The following is a 23,900-nucleotide window of genomic DNA, read 5'->3' on the forward strand; positions in this document are numbered from 1 at the left end:
TAAATTTTTCGACGTAGGTAACCACTAAAGCGTTTCAAGTGATTAATGTTTTATTAATATCAAATAAGGACCCTAGGTAGCAAAAGTTTCCGAGTGCATGCGCAAAACGTCAGAGGCAATTTGAAAGTTTTTTTATGCAGTGCGAGTAAAATATTTTACCTGTAAACTTGCTGAAACAGGGTGAAATATGTAGTCAAATACATACATTGAAGGTATGAAAACTAGCATGATAATATAAATATTGTAATATTTACCTACTTTTCAGTGGTTAAGCTAAAAAGAAAAAGAAATAGAGTTACTTAAAATAAAATCATGTTTATATAATTGTTTAATCATAATCAATTAGTTATGTATGGTCAATCAATCACATGCAAATCATCATTAAAAAAAAAATACCACGTCGGTGGCAAACAAGCATACGGCCCGCCTGATGGTAAACAGTCACCGTAGCCTATGGACGCCTGCAACACCAAAGATATTACATGCGTGTTGCCGACTCTTTAAAAACCTGTACACTCCTTTTTTGAAGAACCCCATACTGTAGCCCCTCGGGAAAACCTCGGCAGGCGGCATCATTTACTCCAAATGTGTATGCAAATTTAAATTTACCCCTACATACGCCATAATTCATAAGTTGTACTAACAATACCTGGTTTAGACAATGTTTATTCATTGATAGTGATTTAATAACTTTCGTTGTTGAATAACTAACGTTAAACTACTGTTTAAACTCAACTAACTAAGGGTCGGTTGCACCAAACCGTCTGTCACCGTTAAAGCGTTCGCTAAATATTATTGTATGGGAATTTCCATAGTACTCTGTTGAGTAATGCTGATCAGTCTGTTAAGTGTGGTTGGGGCAACTGGCCCTAAATATAGAACAATTAACAGTATTATTGAAAGTATTTATACTAAAAGCAAGATAGGTAATATTATGATAATGACAACGGAAAGAGGTTTTAACTGACAAAATGTTGCTGTTTTTTCCAAGAGGATATTTCAGTAATTTATTTAACCTACTTTGGTTTAGATTTCTCTTATATGTAAAGCTGTTTCTTTGTGTTAAAAAGAGACGCAATTTGGCTCTAAAAATCTTAAGTGAGAAAGTGGTGTCTCAACATTTTACTTGCTTACTATGATAATAAAGGTTAATCTTCGTGTATAGCGATAAGTTCTTAAATTTGCACTTAGTACACAATTCATGTTACTGAAATAACAATGAAGAACAAAATTTGTTACGTATAATGCTAACTTCAAAATTGATCTAGGCAAATAATTGTGTCGAAGGATACATTCGTCATAGCTTTTTATTTGTTTGTATTTGTAAACTACCTACTCATTAAGTGAAATGTAATATTTCTTTTGAGTAAATGAAATGTCTTTAACCAGAAGTTATTTTTTCAGACCAAAAGCAGATTTTAGTTGCATTCATTATAATACTAAACATAAAACTCGAATACTCAAGTTACGAAAACATGAAATTGTTTGTAAGAGGAGTTCTCAAAGAGACTAAAAACTTCGTTTTCTTTCACAGTCGGATTCTCAAATTGGGTCACTCAAAGCAAAGAGGCTCGTGTTGAGCTCATTTTGTGGGCGTTTGACACTTTTGCTGCACTTATTTGAGCGTAAACTTTGAAAGCACACTGTGACGTATATTTGGCATCTAGGGGCACGGTAGTCCCGCAGCCAAGTCGAGAAAAACAAGCCTTACCCTCTTTTCTCGAAGCAGACATGGCAGGTTTTTAGTTTTTGAGTTGAGACACTTAATTTCTTTCTTAAAATAAAAAAAAAGTAATTGTGTGTTTTTATGAAGCCACGATGCTAGTGAAACTTTTTTTCGGATTTAACTGAAAATTTACGAAAAAATATTCGATCTAGGGTATTCAAATCGCGTTTTTAATCTTAACTTAATAAATATCCTCTTTAATTATCTTAAAAAAGTTTGCCCAACGCCAATGTACTTCAGCTACTCAACACGGACACGGACACGCTGTAATTAATTATTAATATCGCTTAGATACGGATAGTCATATTACAATGAGCTTATGAACATTTAAAACTTTCGCGGTTTGAACACATATTAAATCACATTTAATATGATTTAATATGAGCTTATGAACGTCAAATAAAGCTACGCCGGCTCTAACTCTAAACCTCTGCCTCGAGAAGATTTAAATCCCCCCTCAATTTGAGGAGGGTATCCCAATATGAAACCGGCAACAAACTCAGCGGTACAGCTTTTCAAAACATTACATCTTATAATTAACATGCATTACGAGTAAATAAGAAAAAATACAATTTAAATTACTATAGAATTCATGCAATTACATACAGTAGGTATTTTTCTTTAGAGAAATTTGATTTAAAAATACATATGTACATCAAATGATACAAATACTTTCAGAAAACATATTAAATTCTTAGCTTACCTATCATACGCGAGTCAATGACTAAAGAAACCGGTATAAGTAAGCTCTCCGATCGCGCATATGATTGCTACGGATCTCACGGTCATATTACACTGGGGCTTTCGAGATGTAAACACGCTTGCGAGTAGCCAACGGTTGGTAAATTGTTTGACGGAATCGTGACGTCCGTGACGTTTGAAAACAAAAAGTCGTATGTGACTGAAAACTTCCTATTACGATATGACTATTTGCCATTCACCGTGACAGATAGGAAGAGTTTGACGTATTAATCTTAGCGTAGGTATATAAGGTTACTAAGGTCTACTGTCCGTAAAATTTTGTATGAAATTTCAAGCAAATATCAGCCTCCGTGAATTAAGTACTGTAACATTTGTAACCTAAAGCGAGGTTTAGACTAGCAAGAACTTGCATGCAATTTTCGTTACATTGCGGTATCTGATCAAACTTTTGAATACAGTTTACTTTAGTAGTCGGCAATGTAACTTAAATTGCATGCAAGTTCTTGCTAGTCTAAACCTCGCTTTAGTCGGATAATGAAGCTTATTTAAAGACTAGTAGGTACTAGAAATAAAGGAGAATTTTACTAATGCTGTAACTGTAATGCGACATGCTAAAGACGGACCAAAAATTTTGAGGCGATAGAATAAAAGTTTCACTTTGAAATCTAAATTCAATACCTAAGTTTATTATCTGTGCCTAGGCATTTTACTATATTTGAACCTATAAAGAGCTGTCGTAAAAAAGATACGAACGGTCCTCTCATCCGGTGGTTGTTAAATTCGCATTCTGCTCATATCGCCAACCTTTCCATGAATACAAATGTTACCCTTCCTTTTACGGTTTTAGTCGAGATGACATTATGTAATAATCTTTCGGTGGTTTTAATAGGTTAAGCGTTATTTTGTACGATCAGCCTTGAGCCTAATTTTATTTTTCGTGACCCATTTTAATGAACTACCATTTATAAAAGTCGTTACCGTTAAAAAAAAACAAAAAAATCGAAAAAATGTCAAAGGTGTCGTTAGTTATGGTTAATATACATCAAATTATGTAAAAATATTTTCCATAATGTCAATATCCAGAGAGGAAAATGGGGACTACGTTTGTATAGAGAAGCAGCCGTTCCCTTTCCTCTTAATCCTAGAATGCATTATAAATTATAAAGCGTACTTGAACAAAGCTGTGTTAGGGAAAAAAAGTTTTGGGAAAGTAAGTTTAACGATAAATACTCAAGTCAACAGGATTTGGCTGTCAACAAAAAACTCCATCGAAGAATTCAAGTAACACCTTGCAACTTAGTTGATACGAAGTTTAGTAAAGTTTTTATCAGCACGTGTTACCCCTGGGAGGCACTCGAGCCAATAAAATTCAAGTGTACATATATTTCAGTCAAACTTTTAGATGTACCGTATTGTAATCTGAAGTATTTACTTCCCGAACAATTTTACTTGAAATATTTTTTCAACGAACCTAGAGCCACATTTAGAATTCTGATTTAATCTGCCTTTTTTTTTTTTTTTTTTTTATACCACGTCGGTGGCAATCAAGCATACGGCCCGCCTGATGGTAAGCAGTTACCGTAGCCTATGAACGCCTGCAACACCAGAGATATTGCACGCGCGTTGCCGACCCTTTAAAAACCTGTACACTCCTTTTTTGAAGAACCCCATACTGTAGCCCCTCGGGAAAACCTCGGCAGGGAGCTCATTCCACAGCCGAAGCGTACGCGGGAGGAAATTCCTCTTAAACCGCACAGTACGCGACCATTTAGGTGCTAGGGTGTGAGGATGAACACCCTGCCGATGGCGAGCGGTGCGGTGATAGAAAGCGGCCGTTGGCATCATGTCAAACAATTCTTCAGAGCACAGCCCATTGTACAAGCGGTAGCGGTACACACAAGGAGGCGAAGTCTCTCCTTAGACTTAAAGGTTCGATACCGCTTGTGAGTTTGGGATCGTCGACGATTCGTACAGCGCGCCTTTGGACTGAGTCGAAGGGTCCAAGCTGGCATCCAGGTGCTCCTGCCCAAAGGTGACAGCAGTACTCCATATGGGGTCTGACTTGCGATTTATATAGCAGCAGTCTTTGTCCCGGAGTAAAGTATCTGCCTGATTATATTTGCTAAATTATAGAAGCGGTAGTTGTTGATCGGGCAAAATCATAACTATGCGTATGCGTATATAAGACGTGTTAAAATAAATAATACAAATATTAAAAATTGGCCTAATTTTTAATATTTGTATTATTTATTTTCTTACACAGATTGACTAAGTCCCACGGTAAGCCCAAGGAGGCTTGTGTTATGTGTACTAAGACAACGATATATATGATATATAAATACTTAAATACATAGAAAACACCCATGACTCAGGAACAAATATCTGTGCTCATCACACAAATAAATGCCCTTACCGGGATTCGAACCCAAGACCATTGGCTTCACAGGCAGGGTCACTACCCACTAGGCCAGACCGGTCGTCAAAGGCCAAGACATATGGCCCTTTAAATTTTTGACGTAGTCACGTTATGTGCCAATTATCGCACTAATGTGGTAAAGTAGCACCATATGTACTGTAGGCAATATTAGATTGTTAACCGAGGGATGAAAGTCACTCATTCCTGCCGAGGTAGGTAGTCCGAGGCTGAAATGATGCCTTTCACCCGAGTTAAACACTCTACTTTTCATTTCGAATACGAGGAAAGTAAAATGCATATACAAATACAAATAATTAAAAAAAAGCATAGTACAGAGGGTCATCTTAAAGGCTAAGAGTTGTTAGTAGAGGAAAGTGGAAAGGAAATATGTTTTTTTTTAAACATGACTAAAACATGAGTATACATTTTTAACAGTATTTCTTGAGGGTACTTTCAATTAACAATTCAGGTAAAAGTATCGTTATTTTATGGAATGGGGAGTCAAATATCGGAATGGAAATTGTATAACAAATCCATTTAAACTCAAAATTTACTTGCTTATCGTAAAAAAAACAAAAAACGTACTTTGAACGTAAAATGCTCTAGTGCAGACACGTATCATTTTCTGCATACCGTTTAAAACAACAATGATCCTCTTTCAGAGCATGAGAAATGAAAATGTAATTTATTTAGCATGTTATGCAACAAACATTCTGGATAAGGGCCATTCAGTTGTTATGTCCGAGTCGCGCAGGCAACGAAGGACTGAGTTATGACGTCACCTTCCTTTACGGCACGACCCAAAACTCCTAAACAAGAATGACTGGGTAAAGTGGGTAACCTTGTTTATTGCTTTTAGCAAAATTATATTGTATCTGTTTTTAGTAGGAAAAGGCTTAAGTCTAGTGAATGTCAAAGTAAATATAAGGCTTTGAAGTCGTAAATTCATGAACCAATAGGCACTAATATAGTGCATTGTGCAAGGAGGGGGGTAAGTGAAACTTTGCTAACGAGGTCTTGCAATATTCTTACCCCCGGAGTTACACACAATGTTTTTCATCACATTTACGAAGCAAAACCTAAATTTTAAGCGAAATAATTCTTAAATACGGTGACATATATTTCAGACATTCATCCGCAATATTGTCATTTTTTGACTGGTTAGGCATCGGAGGCATTCCCGTCCCTTCCCGTCCGGCATTCAAACACGATTGAAAATTGTATAAATTAATCAAATTAAATATTTTTAGCCATAAACAAACCAATGTTAGTATTTTGAAATTAAAACTCATTTTATACCTTGACTTTTAAAAAGTATTTATTTTACTTAGAACCTACTTGGTTCGTAGGTATGAGTTGGTGACATTATAAAAAAAAGCTATAACTCACGTGGGAGTAAAATGGTATTTAGCTCCCGCTGCACATGCGTGAAATAGCACGCTTACTGCGTAAAAGTGTGATGAAAATTGTATTTACGTTACGGAAAATATGCTGCCTTGTGTCGACTTTCAGCATTTCACGCCCCACTTTTTTGCTCTTCGTCGGAGCTAAAAATATAGCTAATTTTGCTAGCTATAAATATGTATAGCTATATCTCATTTGTGATATTACGAGCATTACTAACACATGTCTAGTAATAATATTTTATGTTGTAATATGCTATAATAAAAGCAAATGTATATCAGAGCGTAATGAAAATATATGAAATATAATATTTCTCGAGATTGAGCAAATAAAAATATATTTTAAGATATCATTAACCATATTTTAACTAGCAGCGTACAATAATGGAATGGGTTATAAATTTATTTCACTTTTTTTTCTTTTTCTACCTTTTAGTTACTTGATGTAACCAAAATATTTGCTATTGGTTTTGAATTAGTTATACATACTTACATAGTGTTTTAAACAAAGGAATGTCGGGGTAGTTTCAATCGTACTTAATTAAACAGAGCTACAGTGTATAACTATTTTAACCGAAACAATTTTAAACCGGACTTCGTTAAAATTTCTACGATTATGAATTTCGCAGAGTTGTGCGGTTACGAAAGAGAATGCAGCTAAACCTCACAGTTCTGGAAGAACAATGACGTATGTAACTGTGACTTGTGAATAGAGCTAAACTTTTTGTCTCTTACATAACTGTATTCTACACGTATTTTGCCAGTACTATATAAATGTTTATTACTTAATAATATTCCGGGGTTAGTTTCATTCAAAGCTGTTGTGGCTTATTAATTTTTAATTTAAAGTAAAATGTTTCTAGGTTGAAGTTTTTTTTAACAGGGGTGAGTGCAGAAATAAACAATTCCTGTATTAATGTAGAGGTCAAGGTCATGTTAACTAAAATATAATATACATACAGCCAATTATTTAAAAATATCTTCCCCTATTTTTTTTCGACATTATATTGATTTGGAGATGGCGGGACGACCTAGACACCTTTCTCAACAACTGGCACTATATCGAGAGTCGTGGAAGACAAGGGGAGAGGCCTTTGCCCAGCAGTGGGACACCATAATAGGCTAGTAAAAAAAAATATATATTGATTTAACAAAGTTATTATTACTGTTTTCTAGAAATCATCATACGAGAGCTACCGAATACTTAGAAAAAAAATCATTTTAATTTTTTACCAATTAATACGTGTAAAATTACAGCTAACCCAATTTAAAAAATAATAAATAGTCTGATACCTACTTAATACATTGGACGCCACGCGCGCGGGTCGGATACGTCATTACCAAACTTAAATGGAGCTGGGCGGGACATGTTGCCAGACAGAGTGATGGCAGGTGGGCCAAAATGTTAACGGAATGGTGGCCGCTTTCAGACGAAAGGAGTGCCTGGCGTCCGTTGGCTTGTTGGGTGGACGACATTCGAAAGACTGCGGGTCACTTCTGGATGAGATTGGCTCAGGACCGGGACAAGTGGCGTACTCGAAGAGAGGCCTATGCTCAGCAGTGGGCGATAAAAGGCTGATATGATGATGATGATGATGATAATAATGATTACGTCGCGCCGGGTACATGTGACTGATTTTAGTATGCATTTTACGAGCGTGAAAAACATGATCATATAAGGAGATTTTTCGCCTTCTGGGTCAGGGAATCGCCTTAATGTAAAGCGAGGTTTAGACTAGCAAGAAGTTGCATGTAATTTTCATTAAATTGCGGTATCTAATATGACAAGTAATGCCACGCGTTATGCATTTGTTTGTCGTTAAGGCGGGATTACCAGTGTGCGGCACTGTGTGTGTGCGGCACAAGCATTTTTGTACTGAATATGATTGTGCCGCACAGTGTAGCACACTGGTGAAATCCCGCCTTTACGTACGCAGGCGTTGTGGCCGACTTCGAGATTCATGATACACCTCCCGTAACTACTTTACGAGTCATCTCCTGAGAAAAAGTTAGTCATAAAAATGTTTGCTGGCTTGCCTTGGCTTGCGTAATGTATCCATTACAACAAATTATTTTATACAAATTAACAAAGAGCATCCATTAAATACATCTCTACTTCCGCATAAAAAGATTATGATTAACGTCATACAAAAACTCACAGAAATAATTAATGAGGTACCTCTTGTGTGTGCGGCACAAGCATTTTTGTACTGAATATGCTTGTGCCGCACAGTGTAGCACACTGGTGAAATCCCGCCTTTACGTACGCAGGCGTTGTGGCCGACTTCGAGATTCATGATACACCTCCCGTAACTACTTTACGAGTCATCTCCTGAGAAAAAGTTAGTCATAAAAATGTTTGCTGGCTTGCCTTGGCTTGCGTAATGTATCCATTACAACAAATTATTTTATACAAATTAACAAAGAGCATCCATTAAATACATCTCTACTTCCGCATAAAAAGATTATGATTAACGTCATACAAAAACTCACAGAAATAATTAATGAGGTACCTCTTGTGTGTGCGGCACAAGCATTTTTGTACTGAATATGCTTGTGCCGCACAGTGTAGCACACTGGTGAAATCCCGCCTTTACGTACGCAGGCGTTGTGGCCGACTTCGAGATTCATGATACACCTCCCGTAACTACTTTACGAGTCATCTCCTGAGAAAAAGTTAGTCATAAAAATGTTTGCTGGCTTGCCTTGGCTTGCGTAATGTATCCATTACAACAAATTATTTTATACAAATTAACAAAGAGCATCCATTAAATTCATCTCTACTTCCGCATAAAAAGATTATGATTAACGTCATACAAAAACTCACAGAAATAATTAATGAGGTACCTCTTGTGTGTGCGGCACAAGCATTTTTGTACTGAATATGCTTGTGCCGCACAGTGTAGCACACTGGTGAAATCCCGCCTTTACGTACGCAGGCGTTGTGGCCGACTTCGAGATTCATGATACACCTCCCGTAACTACTTTACGAGTCATCTCCTGAGAAAAAGTTAGTCATAAAAATGTTTGCTGGCTTGCCTTGGCTTGCGTAATGTATCCATTACAACAAATTATTTTATACAAATTAACAAAGAGCATCCATTAAATACATCTCTACTTCCGCATAAAAAGATTATGATTAACGTCATACAAAAACTCACAGAAATAATTAATGAGGTACGTACCTCTGATACCTCTTTAATATTTTCTGTGCAAAAACTGCTGCTCGGATAATGTAATAACGTGGAGAAACAGCAAATGCGCAATGACTTGTGAATGTAGGTATTCCGCGGGACGTCCCATTTGGGCCTAATAGCCTCTCGAGTTGTTCCATGTTGTCAAATTACATATGACGTATAGTGAAAAAGGCAATTCCCTAGCAACCCGTTGTAGGGATAGGGGAGGCGGGGCAAATTAGATCAGTCGGGGCTTCTAAATGAAATGGTACACTTGCCGTGTTGACGGAATCGAAAATATCGATTGAGGTTACATAAACATACGGGTTTTAACGTGATCCGATCATTGATGGGCGTTTTTTTATAAAAAAATGAGACAATGAAACTAATGGTTGGTTAAGCGTGAACAGGTAACAGACACATATATATAATGTTTGTAGGGATTAGTAAAGAAGTAGGGATTAAGCATCTACAAAATCTGCTCAGCAAACAACGCACTAAAAACGATCACAGATCACACCGCGGAGCTCCAATGAGGGCTAACGCGTATGAATTCGCCGCTAGGGGCGCTAGTGTAGATGGTGGTCTTTTCCATAGTTAGAAATGTGAAATGTCACTTGTCACTTCAATGACTGACAGCTGTTCTATAGTCTTTTGGACCACCATCAACAGAGGCGCCAACTGGTGAGCAAAAAAACGATAGCCCTCATTACATGAAGCGACTTACAAAGAAAAATGTACACGTATAAAACTCTCAGTCGCCTTTAGATATATCGGAGCTGCCAAGGCGCTCACAAATATCTGAACACGCCTCTATTGTCAAGGCGTTAGAGTGCGCGTTCAGATATTTAAGGGCACCTCGGCCGCTCCGATATATCTGATGGCGACTGTACTGTGTAAAGCCTCTGCGTGGTCGGTTTTCTAATGCGGTAACTCCTTATAAATAGCGTCGTTAAAATACCGCTTAAAGCAAATAAACTGAACTCGGTAGGAGTTTAAAACTATTGTAGTCTAAGGCCTACTGTCCACGGAAGCGTAGCTGCATAGACGCGTACTCGTCATTGTACGCTTGCTGTACGCTTGCTTGCAGCCTACATACAAAACCGCACAACTCTGTCGACGGAGCGGCAACGTCGCGTCAGCGACGCTGCATGCAAGCTTCACGCCGCTGGGCGTACTGCATGTCATACGCCGGGCTAAATCTCAAGGAATAGCACGTTGAGTTTTTGTGAAAAAAATGGCGGCAAGGGCTGCAAAGTTTGTTCAAATAGTGGAAAAATATCCTGGAATGTCCTTTTACTCATTCTATAAAATGAATGAAATACGTTATCATCCTCTGATAGTTCTCTTGCAGCTACGAACAGTCTACAATTGATGTTTCTTTCTATATATGGATGTATCTAATATCTACGGCGTCTTCGGCGTCTTCGGCGACTTCGAAGATAATAATAAGCCAAAATAACGTCTTCATCGTTGGACGACATTCTCACGAATGAAAGGAAATGTAGGCTACGATACGCTTACGCTACGCTTACGCTACGCTTCGTGGACAACGTCTTTACGACGGGCTGCATGGCAGCTGCACTGCGTATTCATGCAGCGTCTATGCAGCTACGCGTCGTGGACAGTAGGCCTTACACATGTGCTAGACTGAAAATTATTGTTAAGTAGGTACTATAAAATTTGCGCATTGTTTAATTACAATAGAATACTGTACAAAATTCTACAAGAACATCCTGTAACTAAAAGCAAAGAGGGATATAATAAGATAGAGCGGTACTGTCATAGTAAATTTCGTAACCACAGAAAATTCACATGAAGATTTATAAAAATACGATATAATGTATTTAAGTAAATTTTTCATGGGTGATCCTTGCCTGTTATTAAACGTTTTATTATTATTTATTATTTTTATTATTTATTAAATATGGATAAAAAAAAATATTTTCATTAATTATTTTTATATGATTTGACCCATGTCCTTTCACTGATATGCGTTAAAATTGTTAAATAACAAACGAAACCGTCAACGCCATCTATACGACAGTAGGCCAAAGCTAGTGGCGCCCTCTGATCGAGAATCAAATTTTCTTGATTTTCGAGGCACGTTTTTTCCTTAGACTGTATCCATCTATTACGGTGTTATATCTATCTTTGCTAAAAGTAAAGTATCCTTGCAAATAAATGATATTGATTGATTGATTGATTATCTTTTATTATTATTGTAACTTAGTAAACTAACCTATTGTCGGTTCCCCAATATCAAATCCTTGGTACGTAAGACTTTAGGGGAAGAAAAGGCCGCATTGGCAATTTTGTACAAAAAATACTGGTACAGTCGCCATCAGGAGCGGCCAGGGTGCTCACAAATATCTGAACACGCCTCAAGGCATTAGAGTGCGTGTTCAGATATTTATGAGCACCTCCGCTCCGATATAACTGATGGCGACTGTCTATAAGTAGAATAGTGAAACAAATATAAATTAATGTTTTTTTCCATTTGTCTATGTTTCATATCGCAAAACTGTGAATATGAAAATTCTGTTTTCCGGGACCTCTCGTTGTAAATACAACATTTGCATTATGTAGGATTAAATGGATCAAGTTAATTAAAAATAATGTTGCTTTTAAATAAAAGCACATCCTGCGACTTATAATTCGCTGCACGAATTTTATAATACTAGGTATTTTGAATGTAAAACAGACTGTACAGCGTACGATGCAAGTACGCCTGTAATAAAATAAACGCAACAGTTAGGGCCGCAGATGTTTTATGTACCTATTGTTTAGCTGTAATCCTCCCGGAGCTTCGAGAACTTTATGCGTCTGGGCACATAGCAACGAAAACAACGGTTATTTAGTTGGACATACGATCATTGTCGACTTTATTTGATCAGATATCTAAGGTTAATAATTTCATGAATTTTCAAATCGAAATCGAACTTGAAAAGAAAATTCGAGAGGTTTTATTTGAAGATTGGATAAGTAGTTCTGATCCTTGATCTTGACCCTTAGATAGTTAATTCATGCTAGATACATTACGGGTAGTTATATATAAACGACATCTAATATCCCTAGCACGAGGCTTGTTTAGTTTGAGGCTTCTATAAACATATATATGTGTGTGTGTGTGTGAGTACTTAACCTTTCGTACGCTCCTGTCAAAAAATTGCTATTTAAATAGCAATCTAGACAACTTCATGTTCAAGTTGAATATATATAGAGCAGATCTGCTCCTAAGCATACCAAAGGTTAATATACTGGAATTATTTGGTCACATTGCCAAATTCCCAGGTAGCAAAATGACGTAAAATGACGTCAGCGACGTCATATTGACGGCATTATTACGTCATTATGACGTCGCTGACGTCATTTGACGTCATTTTGCTACCTGGGTTATAACACCCTTTGGTGACAGGTGAAAAAGATGGCAAGCGACACAGATGACGTGTCCATACGACATGGTTGAATTAAATTTAATCATCTCTTAACTGTCTCAACATCAAACAGCATAATGTCTATTAAATGTTCTTGAAGCTAAAGATCGAATGAACTAGAGAACCATTTCCAGATAGTTAGAAGGTAATTCAATGGGGTAATTTCGAACCTCAGCGATGAGGATAATGAAGCAAGGAGTGCAGTAGGGCTAAGATGGTCAGTTTTTTATCATCTGTCATCATGCCCGTCACGTTCTAGCAAGTATGTATGTGCGAAAGTGACGTCATGCGTCGCATGACAAGTGATACAAATTCACTAAAATAAAATCTTTTGAATCGTATATTTTTATAACTTAATTTAATGTTTGTGATAGGTAAATATATCGTATTTCATCACTTGATATATCTAGGTACACAGTACATAGTAATTAAATATGTAGTGGGCACTGGCGCTATCAATCTCGGTTAGTAGTGCAATATCGTCAAGGGGTTTTAACGAGAATTGACATACATTTGACTTACATATCGCTTATCAGTCGCTTACTGGTAAAATTGTATCTACTTACTTTAAAAAATGTGTAAAAATAATTTACCGTATGTCACCAAATACAATTTGCTTTGGCCTTGTGTTGTTTATGACTGTCATAACTCAGAAGGAATTAATCGATAATATTTGTATAGGTAGCTTTCAAGGAAAAGCCCACCTAATCGTGAGTTAGTGTCATTACTTTCTTTTATGTATCTTTTGTTCGTAAAAGCAAAAGGCAGTATCGATACGTGTGTTCGTTCCACAATGCTCATTGGGTCTATATTAGGTTTCAAGGATTAGACGGCACGTGACCCCTCGACGTGACCACGCGGCGATCGATACCGCTGCCCTTCTAAAATTATCTGACACTTGCAGAGTGCTTCCGCAAGCTTAAAACAGTCTCAAAATGAAAGGAATGTGATGTCGAGTTATCTTCTAGACATAGACATAAACCTATAAGAGTAATAAGTTAGACTCGCCAATATTAGGATAAATGGAGACGTTACGATATCGAGAAGAACAATACGAACATAGTTTTCATACTGTTTTTTACAAAACGTAACTAGTATATTTTTCTAAAAAATAAACTGTAGGGGACTTAAGACCAATCGTTGGTTTTTTTAACGAAACTGATTGCGTTCAATTAAGCATCTATAGCTGATGTAGCATAGCCCACAATCGGCTCATTCAGAACAATATAGATACTAATTGACTTCAATCCTCCTGTTCAATTGCATGTTATCACTAATGCATATAATTAGCAGGGTTTACCGCAGATCAACATTTTGTTAATTGCAATGCAATGACGAATTATTAATGTATACCACCTGCTATTGGTAATAAATGTAATAATGGAGAATCACGGGAAGCAGTAGACATATAGTAAATATACACCTTTATATTAATTACAACGGTATCTAGTTGCTTCTATACGATTAGGGCAGCACTGATCGTTTAGCCGGGTTCAGCGACTTAATGCCCGAATGGTCACCGTCGGCACCCATTCATATCATAAATGGTACGCACCCGCACACTGACACGGACCTAAACGGAGGTGGCCCATCAAACGATAATGGATCATCCACCGAAGGGGCCTGGACAGTCGCGCGGCGATCTGCGCACAACAACTCAAAAAATTCCTGCGCATAAAATATCACAGTTAAAAATCTTTATCCAAGGCCGTTTTATGATGAAGTTAAGTGCATTTGACTCTAAAAAATAATGGTCGGTTCTTCTCTCGAACGGAATAAAAGTGCTCTCAAAGGAAAAGTGTTACGTAATATTTGTCCTGCCCTATTTGTTCGCGATATGAGAAACATAGAAACCGAGTGGGTTTAACGTTGCCTCTACAAAGACTGAGAAGAGTGTGTTTTAAAGAGCTGGTTGTTTAAAGAGATTGTGGAACGCAAGTGTATCTACGGGTAGTGTATTTAATGTAATTAGATGATCTTCTGAACCGCTTTTCTTCTTACTTTTGACTAACTGATATTATTTGTAAGGTTTGCTCAGTAATTGACTGGGAGATGGTCTAGGAAAACAAGTTTAGTGATCCTCTTGTAATAAATTATAAAAACTATAATTCAGGCGCATTGTGTACAAATAAACGAACGCACATATATTAAATATATTATAGGATATGCATAGCACGTACCTAAAGTGTATTCGACCACGATGTAAATTGAAAACGCGTTTTGTGTTTGTTTAGGCATAGGCGTATATTGGCATAACGCTCCGGCCGGATGATACAGCGGAATGAACAACAACAGATGGAGTGGAAATTTGTTTAAGCCATATCACACAGTTTCTGCATTTCCATATAATCAATGGTATTACAAATAAATAACTGGTGATAAGTAATAAATATTATTTCTTAAAAACTAAAACTGTCACTGGTGGTGACCTATTGCGTCAACAGTTTAGAATACGGCTAGTTCTCCCGGAACCGCCAAAATACTACACCATATTAGTGTCAACCTTATGTCCGATTCAGTTGAGCTTATCTATATCTATCTACATAACCAAAATCTAAATAAATGGTACGGTATACGCTTTGTCTGATGAAGACCGAGTGTGCCCATATAAGCTCAGTAACAGAAAAACGAAACCCCAAAGAGTTTGGGCTCGAAATTGTATTGATGAATTGTACATATGAGTACGGTGCGACCGTCCCTGGCGGGGTGTCAGACGAGACTCCTACTGATTACAATTAAGACGTTTGTTTAACGGATTAATTTTTCAGGGTTCAGTGCCCATGGGGGGCCTACGGAATGCTATATTTAAGCCTAATTGTAAAAAAAAATACAATATTTTAAGGTCTCATCTATTGCACATTAACAAATAATAAATATCTTTCTAGCGTGATGAGATGGTCTCTAAAAATGTTTGATGGTCTCATGGTACGAAACCCTTATCGTGCGAGTGTAAACTTGATATCCAACTGATATAAATGTTATGGTCATGATAATAAAAGTAGTGACACTGAAATCACTACATATATTATGAACTGTGTTCTATACACAAAATAAAATTAATCAATAGCAATCTAAATAAATATAATTCAGTACTCGTAAATAAATAAAATAAAAGCCTCGACTAATTTTAATTTATATAGACAAGCCGTGTAGGATAATACAAGTATAAAATAAAAGTTTAGTGTTTCTAAAATAAAATACTAATTAGGTTAGCCTGTCACTCATAAAGAGCAATGCCAACGGTGACGCCCAATTTGCCAGTATTTTAGAATGTACGTACATAAATTAATAGGTACAGTCAAGGTATTTTTGACGACTGATCTGGCCTAGTGGGTAGTGACCCTGCCTGTGAAGCCGGTGGTCCTGGGTTCGAATCCTGGTAAGGGCAAAGCCTTCTTGAGCTTGCTGCGGGACTTAATCAATCTGTGTAAGAATGTCCTATAATATTTATTATTTATTTATTTATTTACTAAATATTGACGCGGACAAAGTGCCTAAAACAGATCTTTTTTTTTTTTTATCTGGTTTTTATGGAGGCTTTGGACACTAGGTGAACATGTCAGCCTCATGGGTGCTATCATAGTTCCCTACTCAAGGGAGAGGTCAATAAAGTGGTAAACACTGATTGCTTTGTCCGATATAGGTTCTGCCAACCAACAATTGATCTGTCCATTGTGCATGGAGCCCAGACTACCAAAAATTCTTTTTCTCAAGTCCGAATTCCGGACGCATTCCAACAACACGTGAGACAAGTCATCAGTCTTCTGACAGTTTGCACACAGTGGTGACGATTTAACACCCATCATGTACAGAAATTTGTTTGTAGGGATGTGTCCGGACCGGACTCGGAAAGATGTAAAACAGATCTGTACACGACTTTAATGCCAATAAATAAGGGTAGTGTGTACATGTTTTTGGCACTTGGTCGGTGTAGATATTTAATACCTTGACTATACTGAAAGAGTTCAGAAAACCTACTACGAAAAATGATAGCTATTTACGGATCATTCAAAATCTTATCGTGCTGCATGTACCTACTGAAACGAATGAAACTTTGACAGTTTTGTAAGCCACGGCAGTTGAAACGGCTATCAGTTCGTCATTGCAGACTGTGGAAGTTTGCCGTGGCTTACTAACGGAGCACATTTCTTACAAATTATCAGAAGCACAAAGCCACTCACAACATGATTCATTTTATTTCCCTGGCATACGGCTCTGAAAAAAAAAAAAACTATACGGTACAATTGAGTTTATTCTGAGCCGACTTATAGTGGCCTCTCGACTCGACCTATATAAAGCTAAAAGTTTAGTATAGGCGGTCTTGACGAGGCTACATATTTGATGACTTTCCTGAGCGTGGCCAGAGTAAATTTGGACAGGTAATGAAACGTGTAAGTAATATTTTAAGGGCGCTTAATACTTGATGACAAACACCAGGGAAGTGCTGTTGCCGGATAATTTAGTATTTTAGCAAAGACTAGTAAGACATCATCTGGTCCAGATTTAAGTCACCAGCAATCACCTATTCTACCCTCCACAATTTATACCTTTTATACCACAATTTTTTTGGTGGAAGAAAAGCAATTGGTAGAATTAGTTAACTGTAGAACTTGGTATTATAGCTTTTTACTTAAATAATAAACAAAAAAAAATAATTATATTGTTTAATCCACTAATAAAATAATAAACATGTTCAAGCGCACAATTTAAATATTTAAATACAACCCAGACAAAGCAGGGTTCCCAAACTTCTATATTTTTTAGTCAGAAGCTCCCTAGCATATTTCTAACGACATATTTGAAAAGAACATCGGAACCGCTTTATATCTATCTTAGGCGCTGCTCTAACCATATTTATGAAGGTAAGGTCATATAAGGTCATGGGATCTGAAGCCCGGTACTGATTTTAATTTCTTGTTTTGAAACTTTTATGGATTTGGGCTTCTGAGCTAGAATCGGGCTCATGATATCCAATATGCAGACGGAGGGTCCACAGGAGCTGCAAAATTACATGGACGCATTATAAAGAAAAAAGAAAGAAAGAAGATACAAACACTTGATATTTGACGATACTATAAATTAACACATACTCGTAATATAACACAGATTTGACGTTAAACACAAATCATTTGACAATAGGTACTATAAAATAAACACAACACAAACATAGCGCTGATGTTAAGTTAGGACTTAGGACCTAACTTAAAACTAAGCTATAACTAGCAACTAAAATTTAACAAGTCCCCATACACACGTCAAAATACCGGTTAAAGTAAATAAAATATTACTTTACTTTGTATTAAATTCATTCATAAAATGTCAGGTACTTTTGCAGATGGCACACCCGGCAATATATATCGTACATTCAGTTGCAGTGATGCTTAATCATGCATAGAAGTTTGTATGCAAACGGAGAGAGAATTATTTGAGTAGGGTAAATCACAACGGTTCCTGTATTCATTTACATAGACGAGACGAGGGAAAGGGAGGAATATTAATGTTCAATCCGATTACAACATGAATGATATAATATTAAAATAAATAAATAAATTGTAAAATTTTAGTGCTAACCACCAATTATGTGTTAACTTGTTGCTATTGGTGGGAACATAGGTTCCCAATCATAGAATTGGCTTTTTGTTATTTACTTATATAACTATTGTATAATTGATAGCTGTTGGTTATCCGAAAAATAAATAAATAAATAAATAATAACATAATAAATGATGTTTATTTTTTACTGCACTGACAAAGATGATAACGTTTTTTTAGCCCGTATAATTTATGTCTTTTCTGTGGTACACTGCAGCCAAAAGCGTCTGACAGTTAAAAGTTTAAAATTTTTCTTAGATGTAAGTACAGTTTTAGTTTTTATAGTTATAGTTGTATTGCTTGGATTTTAAACTGTTTTTTTTAATGCATAGTGTAGTTAAAACGTAATTATTAAATTTATTTGATACAAATCATCATCATCATCATCATTCATCTATACCGAAAAGTAGCCCAATAAGTTTTTTATCATTAATATCACATTGTGTTTCAATGATTGGCAATAGCCTCATCTGTTTGAATTCATTCGTTCCAGTTTTGTAATGTATATTTCTGTATAAACTGCATATAAATATAGAAAAAACCAACAGTCGCTTGGGTATACTAAATGTAAAACTAAAGGGCAAACGTCAACCTTGTTGAAACATGAACATCCTAAACTAGCACTTTGCCCTTTCGAATAAGGCTGCTTTTTTGGAACCCCTTGATACAGATAATCAAATCAGAAGTATTTCGAATATCCAAAAGGGACGCAAAGTGCCGTCTGGTCTTGATTTAATTTTCCGGGAAAGACTACTGTCGATTTTATCGTTTTACATTACCGAGCCGAGGCGTTACTGTTTAGAAGAAAAGATAAGACTGCTGCCCCAATTTTGGTAGTTCTTTGTTTAGTTTTAAACTACTAATATAGGTTATTTTAGTTTCTTCAAGTGGCCAGTTCAAGGTAAAATGTCACGCCTTAACACACTCTACTCGACAGATTGGAATACTTTGTGAAGTTATTGTGCTTAAATATGATAGCTTAGTTTGTAGAACTACGGTGGAAGATATTGGAACAAACAAAAAATGCTGAGGAAAATTGTAAGATTTATTAGGAGTTGTAAATAAGTAGACCAAAACGTCACGTTTTGTTATCTATTTGCTATTCAAATATGGCACTTCATTTTCGAGATTTATGTTCTTTTTGTTGGAAGCTTTTTGGGGATAAGACATAAGAGTATCAATCTTTTCCTATTATATGATTTATGAGTATATTTCTTTTATGAATGTAAATCTTATATTTAAAAATATTTGTCCCTTTATAAGCACTCACCTATATGGATTTATGTTCTATAAAAAATCTAAAAGCAATATGTAATCGGACATGTCAACACGTCGGGAAAAATCAGGCATAAGCATTATTTAGAAAAACATACATTTATTAGTTTAAGTGGAAATTGGATAAAATTATACAAGTTGTACACAATCGTTTTAAATCACTAGCGCAAAGAAAGGTTTGTCAAGTCATGTTTAGAATTATAATACTTGATTGGGCGTGTTCTAGCTTTTATTTTGACGACCGGTCTGGCCTAGTGGGTAGTGATCCTGCCTGTGAAGCCGATGGTCCTGGGTTCAAATCCCGGTAAGGGCATTTATTTGTGTGATGAGCACAGATATTTGTTCCTGAGTCATGGATGTTTTCTATGTATTTAAGTATTTGTATAAGTGATATATACTTATATCGTTGTCTGAGTACCCACAACACCGTCTTGAGCTTACCGTGGGTTAGTCAATTTGTGTAAGAATGTCCCTATAATATATATTTATTTTATTTTAAAATTCCGTTCCTATTGTTCCTTATGTAAAAAAAGCTAAACATTTACGTCTATTTTAGCTTTATTATTTCTGATAAATTATTTTTATTAACGTTTGTATTTGTTCCCAGGGTGGTTCGGGGAAGACTGTGAATATGACCTAGCACCCCATGACTGCGGCACACCCCTCTCCTCCACGCCACACGCGCTCGCCAACCTGACACATTCTGAAACACTCGTAAGTAACCTAAAGAAAGAAACTGGCGTAGTTTTATATGCTTTACTTTTTTATTTGGTTGTGGCTGCTACTACTATCCATTGCGTCTTTTACTTTCTTACTAGATCCATCTGTCTATTAAATTTAGATTTATTTATTTCAGAATATGAAAATACAATATAAATTATAATATACAAATCTATCTGAATTTATATTATGATCGTTAAAGAAAATTGATTATATACAATAGGTACATACAAATCATCATTAAAAATCAGTACTTAATAAATTCTTTGTGAAAATTTCAATGTGAAATAAGTAATTAGGTAATCAAATAATAACAAAATAATTATATCGCCAAAATATTAAATCATATAATTTAAGTCATTAATGCCTTTGCTAACGAAGACTTATATTGAGTAACAATAAAATTATAGTTACAATAATATTCTAATATATATAATGTTCTCTACAAGGACAGAATCTATTTATTGTTGAAGTAAATAGGTCGACTAGGTAATTTGTTAGTTTTAACAAACAACATTCAACATTCGTGAAGATTGACATGGCATAATTTATACTGTAATTTATTATTTGTATCTCCTTGTATATCACGGGCCTATAAATCCCGGTCTTTTGATAGGCTTGCGTGGGGATATAGATCCAACACGTAGAGGCCCCTTGGAGAGCTTTAATGTCATGTAACTCATGTAGAACGCCTGCTGGAACCCGTTCACAGGCGCAACAATAGACACCCATGAACCGGTCGCAGCAGGTAATTTATTATTATTATGAAATTCAAAATGAACTGAAATCATATAAATATGTTATTGTCTTTAAAAAACTAATTTGATAGAGTTGGATACTATTAGTTTAAGGATAATTGTTATTAATGTCTTATTCACAATAATAATAAAATATACATAAGAACCTTTTTCATTAATTATCATGAAAAGTCAGTGGGTATAATTTGTTTTATAATAGAGCAATAGAAGCCTATCGTGATATTACTATATATACGTGATACTTACTAATAATTGTATATACTATATAATATTACGAAACGTATAAGAAAATGTCTGTCAAATATTTATTGTATTTTATACGAATTTCCTTTTATTATAAGTAGGAAGCAAAAAGTCCACAATCATGGGACCCATCGATGTACTAACGAGTGGAGCACGCTAGACGAACTTTCTCGAGAGGGAAAAATATACCCCGAGTTGTCAAGTGCACACGAAAAATCTAGTTTCCATAATAGCTTTAGTGTTTGAAAACTTTACCGCTCTTGATTTCCTACGCTAAATCTCTGCTATGAAACGCATGCTCCTAGCTTGCACGCTTGACGCTAAAATCGACCACCATACATTTCTGTTTTGTATAGCAGTCGGCGCCAGTGTTGGGCGTGCACTCTCGGAGTTTTTCGTGGCCGTTGATTTGCTCCAAGTCATATTTCAAGCGTTCACTTTCGTTTAGGTAAACCAGTATGGTTTGGCGTTGGCTGCTGGTATGCTGCGTGGCGCTGTGCGCGCGGCCTGCGTACCCGCAGGGCGCGCAGCAGTGCCCGGCGGCCAACACCATGACCCCCTGCTCGTGTACCGTCAAGAAGAACGGCCTGGACATACTTTGCGAATTCACCGAGCAGCAACATATACAAAAGGTACTTACACAAGCGTGTTACATTCAGTACGGATTGAACGCACATCATTTGACCCCCATGCATGTTTAGCGAAAATTAATGGTTTCGAAGAAATCATCGAAGAAGCAAGAACACTAAATGAATTATTTGTCCGATACCATAACATTTGTTGATGTTAGGTATATTGTCTCGCCTTAGAAGAAAGGCACCACATTGTCAATAACCACGAAGTCTGATAATGCGGTGGTAAAATTTTGGCTAACAATGTCATGTAACTCTTATTCACTGTTGCTACAATGATGACCTGGTAGCCTGGCACACATTTTACATAAAGGAATGGCTATTATTCTCCTCTTCGTGCTAATTCGAGTTTGCAATCTAGAGGCTCACGCGAGTCACGCGGTTACGTAAAAAAGATGGGGCTTAGACAGTATTAAATTATGTTTTCACTTCTCATGCTCCAAAAGTGCTTTATATTAGACCTGCAAAGCGGGGCAAAAATCGTAGTTTAGTCCCTAAGGAAAATATGTATACATATTTTTGATTTCGCATACATTAACTCCCGAATCGAATCAGAATTCAATAAATCTGCCCGGAATACCTCTTTCGCCTCCCCAATTGATTCAGAATACAATTAACCTACCCGGGAAAAACATAGCTCTACATATTAAAAATTGTACCAATTGTACTTTTAATATTTCATAAAATATTAAATAAGTACCTACCTATTCTTTTTTTTATTCAAAGTGAAAAGTAGAGTGTATAACTCTGTAATAAAACCCATTTTAACCTCGCCGTTCCGGCTCGGGTAGCTATATGCACACCTCGCCTGAAATGGATCGTTTTATTCCCTAGTCATACAATCTACTATTTATCTTTCACAATATATTGCGGGTACGTAGAGTTTATCATAAATTAAACTTATATTTAATAGGCGCCTGACGGATGCAAAATACGTCAAAATAATGTCGAACGATGTACGTAATATGGATATGACTACAATTTCTTTAAAAGAAGAGAACATAATTGCAAAAATAGTTGTATAATGACATGTAAAAATATTTTTCAATAAATGATCGTATCGTATCGTATCGTATAATTTTATTGTTGAAGTAAATATACTTTTTTGAATATTATACATTTTAATCTCTTCTATTCCTTTTATAGTTCACTATAAAAATAATGTAAAGCGATACTTCACTATTATATGGAATTTAGTGATATATAACAAAAACATCATATATTTTCATAAATAAATAATACATAAATAATTAATAAAAGTCTTATCCGTCTTATGCTTTCGTCATCATATTGCATCAATCGGCCGCCCTTTACTTACCTATATACTCGTATTTCACCAACTGAAACTTTCACTCGTTAAAGATAGACTGCAAAATTACGTAGGTAATAAATTATTCATGTACGACTTGTCGTTCCTAAAGCATGAAAATGGCGCTTTAGCTGCGTGAGCGAAATGGTGATGTTTCGATTGCAAACGCTGCAGCAGAATCGCTGTTACCCTGATATTACTGCCTCACAGTAGACGGACGACAGCACTCAATGTTCTTGATAAAATGAATGACGAATTAAACTTTCTAATTGCGACAGCTCACGGCAATGACATCAACACAATTTGACAAAGAAACTGACTGCGACATCGTCCACGTCGACACTGCACCAGCAACGCTGCAACAGTAACCCTGCTACAGTCGCCATTCAAGTCATCTAAAGGCACAACCTAGCCTGTTAAAAATGCGCATAATTTACTACTACCCATGAACACGACAGGTTTACGATTACTTTCTAAAGGCAAAATAATCGTAACGTACATACAACAAGCT

At 36.2% G+C, this 23,900-nt stretch overlaps 1 protein-coding gene and 1 long non-coding RNA gene across 3 annotated transcripts in view; one reads left to right on the top strand and one right to left on the bottom strand.

The window, feature by feature from the left end:
- The window catches only part of LOC134742386 (slit homolog 2 protein), a 137,304-nt gene that overhangs the window by 94,442 nt on the left and 18,962 nt on the right, over positions 1 to 23,900 (top strand). For both annotated transcript variants that reach the window (XM_063675502.1, XM_063675501.1), the window contains 2 exons: positions 20,335 to 20,441; positions 21,897 to 22,080. In XM_063675502.1, the coding sequence (XP_063531572.1) occupies positions 21,907 to 22,080 (174 nt within the window). In that variant the 5' untranslated portion in view covers positions 20,335 to 20,441; positions 21,897 to 21,906. The remainder of the gene's footprint in view (positions 1 to 20,334; positions 20,442 to 21,896; positions 22,081 to 23,900) is intronic.
- The window catches only part of LOC134742430 (uncharacterized), a 50,496-nt gene continuing 26,988 nt past the window's right edge, over positions 393 to 23,900 (bottom strand). Inside the window, exon 2 of the long non-coding RNA XR_010127933.1 lies at positions 393 to 498. This is a non-coding gene — a long non-coding RNA (uncharacterized LOC134742430). The remainder of the gene's footprint in view (positions 499 to 23,900) is intronic.

This window comes from Cydia strobilella, chromosome 6, assembly GCF_947568885.1.
Source record: "Cydia strobilella chromosome 6, ilCydStro3.1, whole genome shotgun sequence".
Lineage (NCBI taxonomy): Eukaryota > Metazoa > Arthropoda > Insecta > Lepidoptera > Tortricidae > Cydia > Cydia strobilella.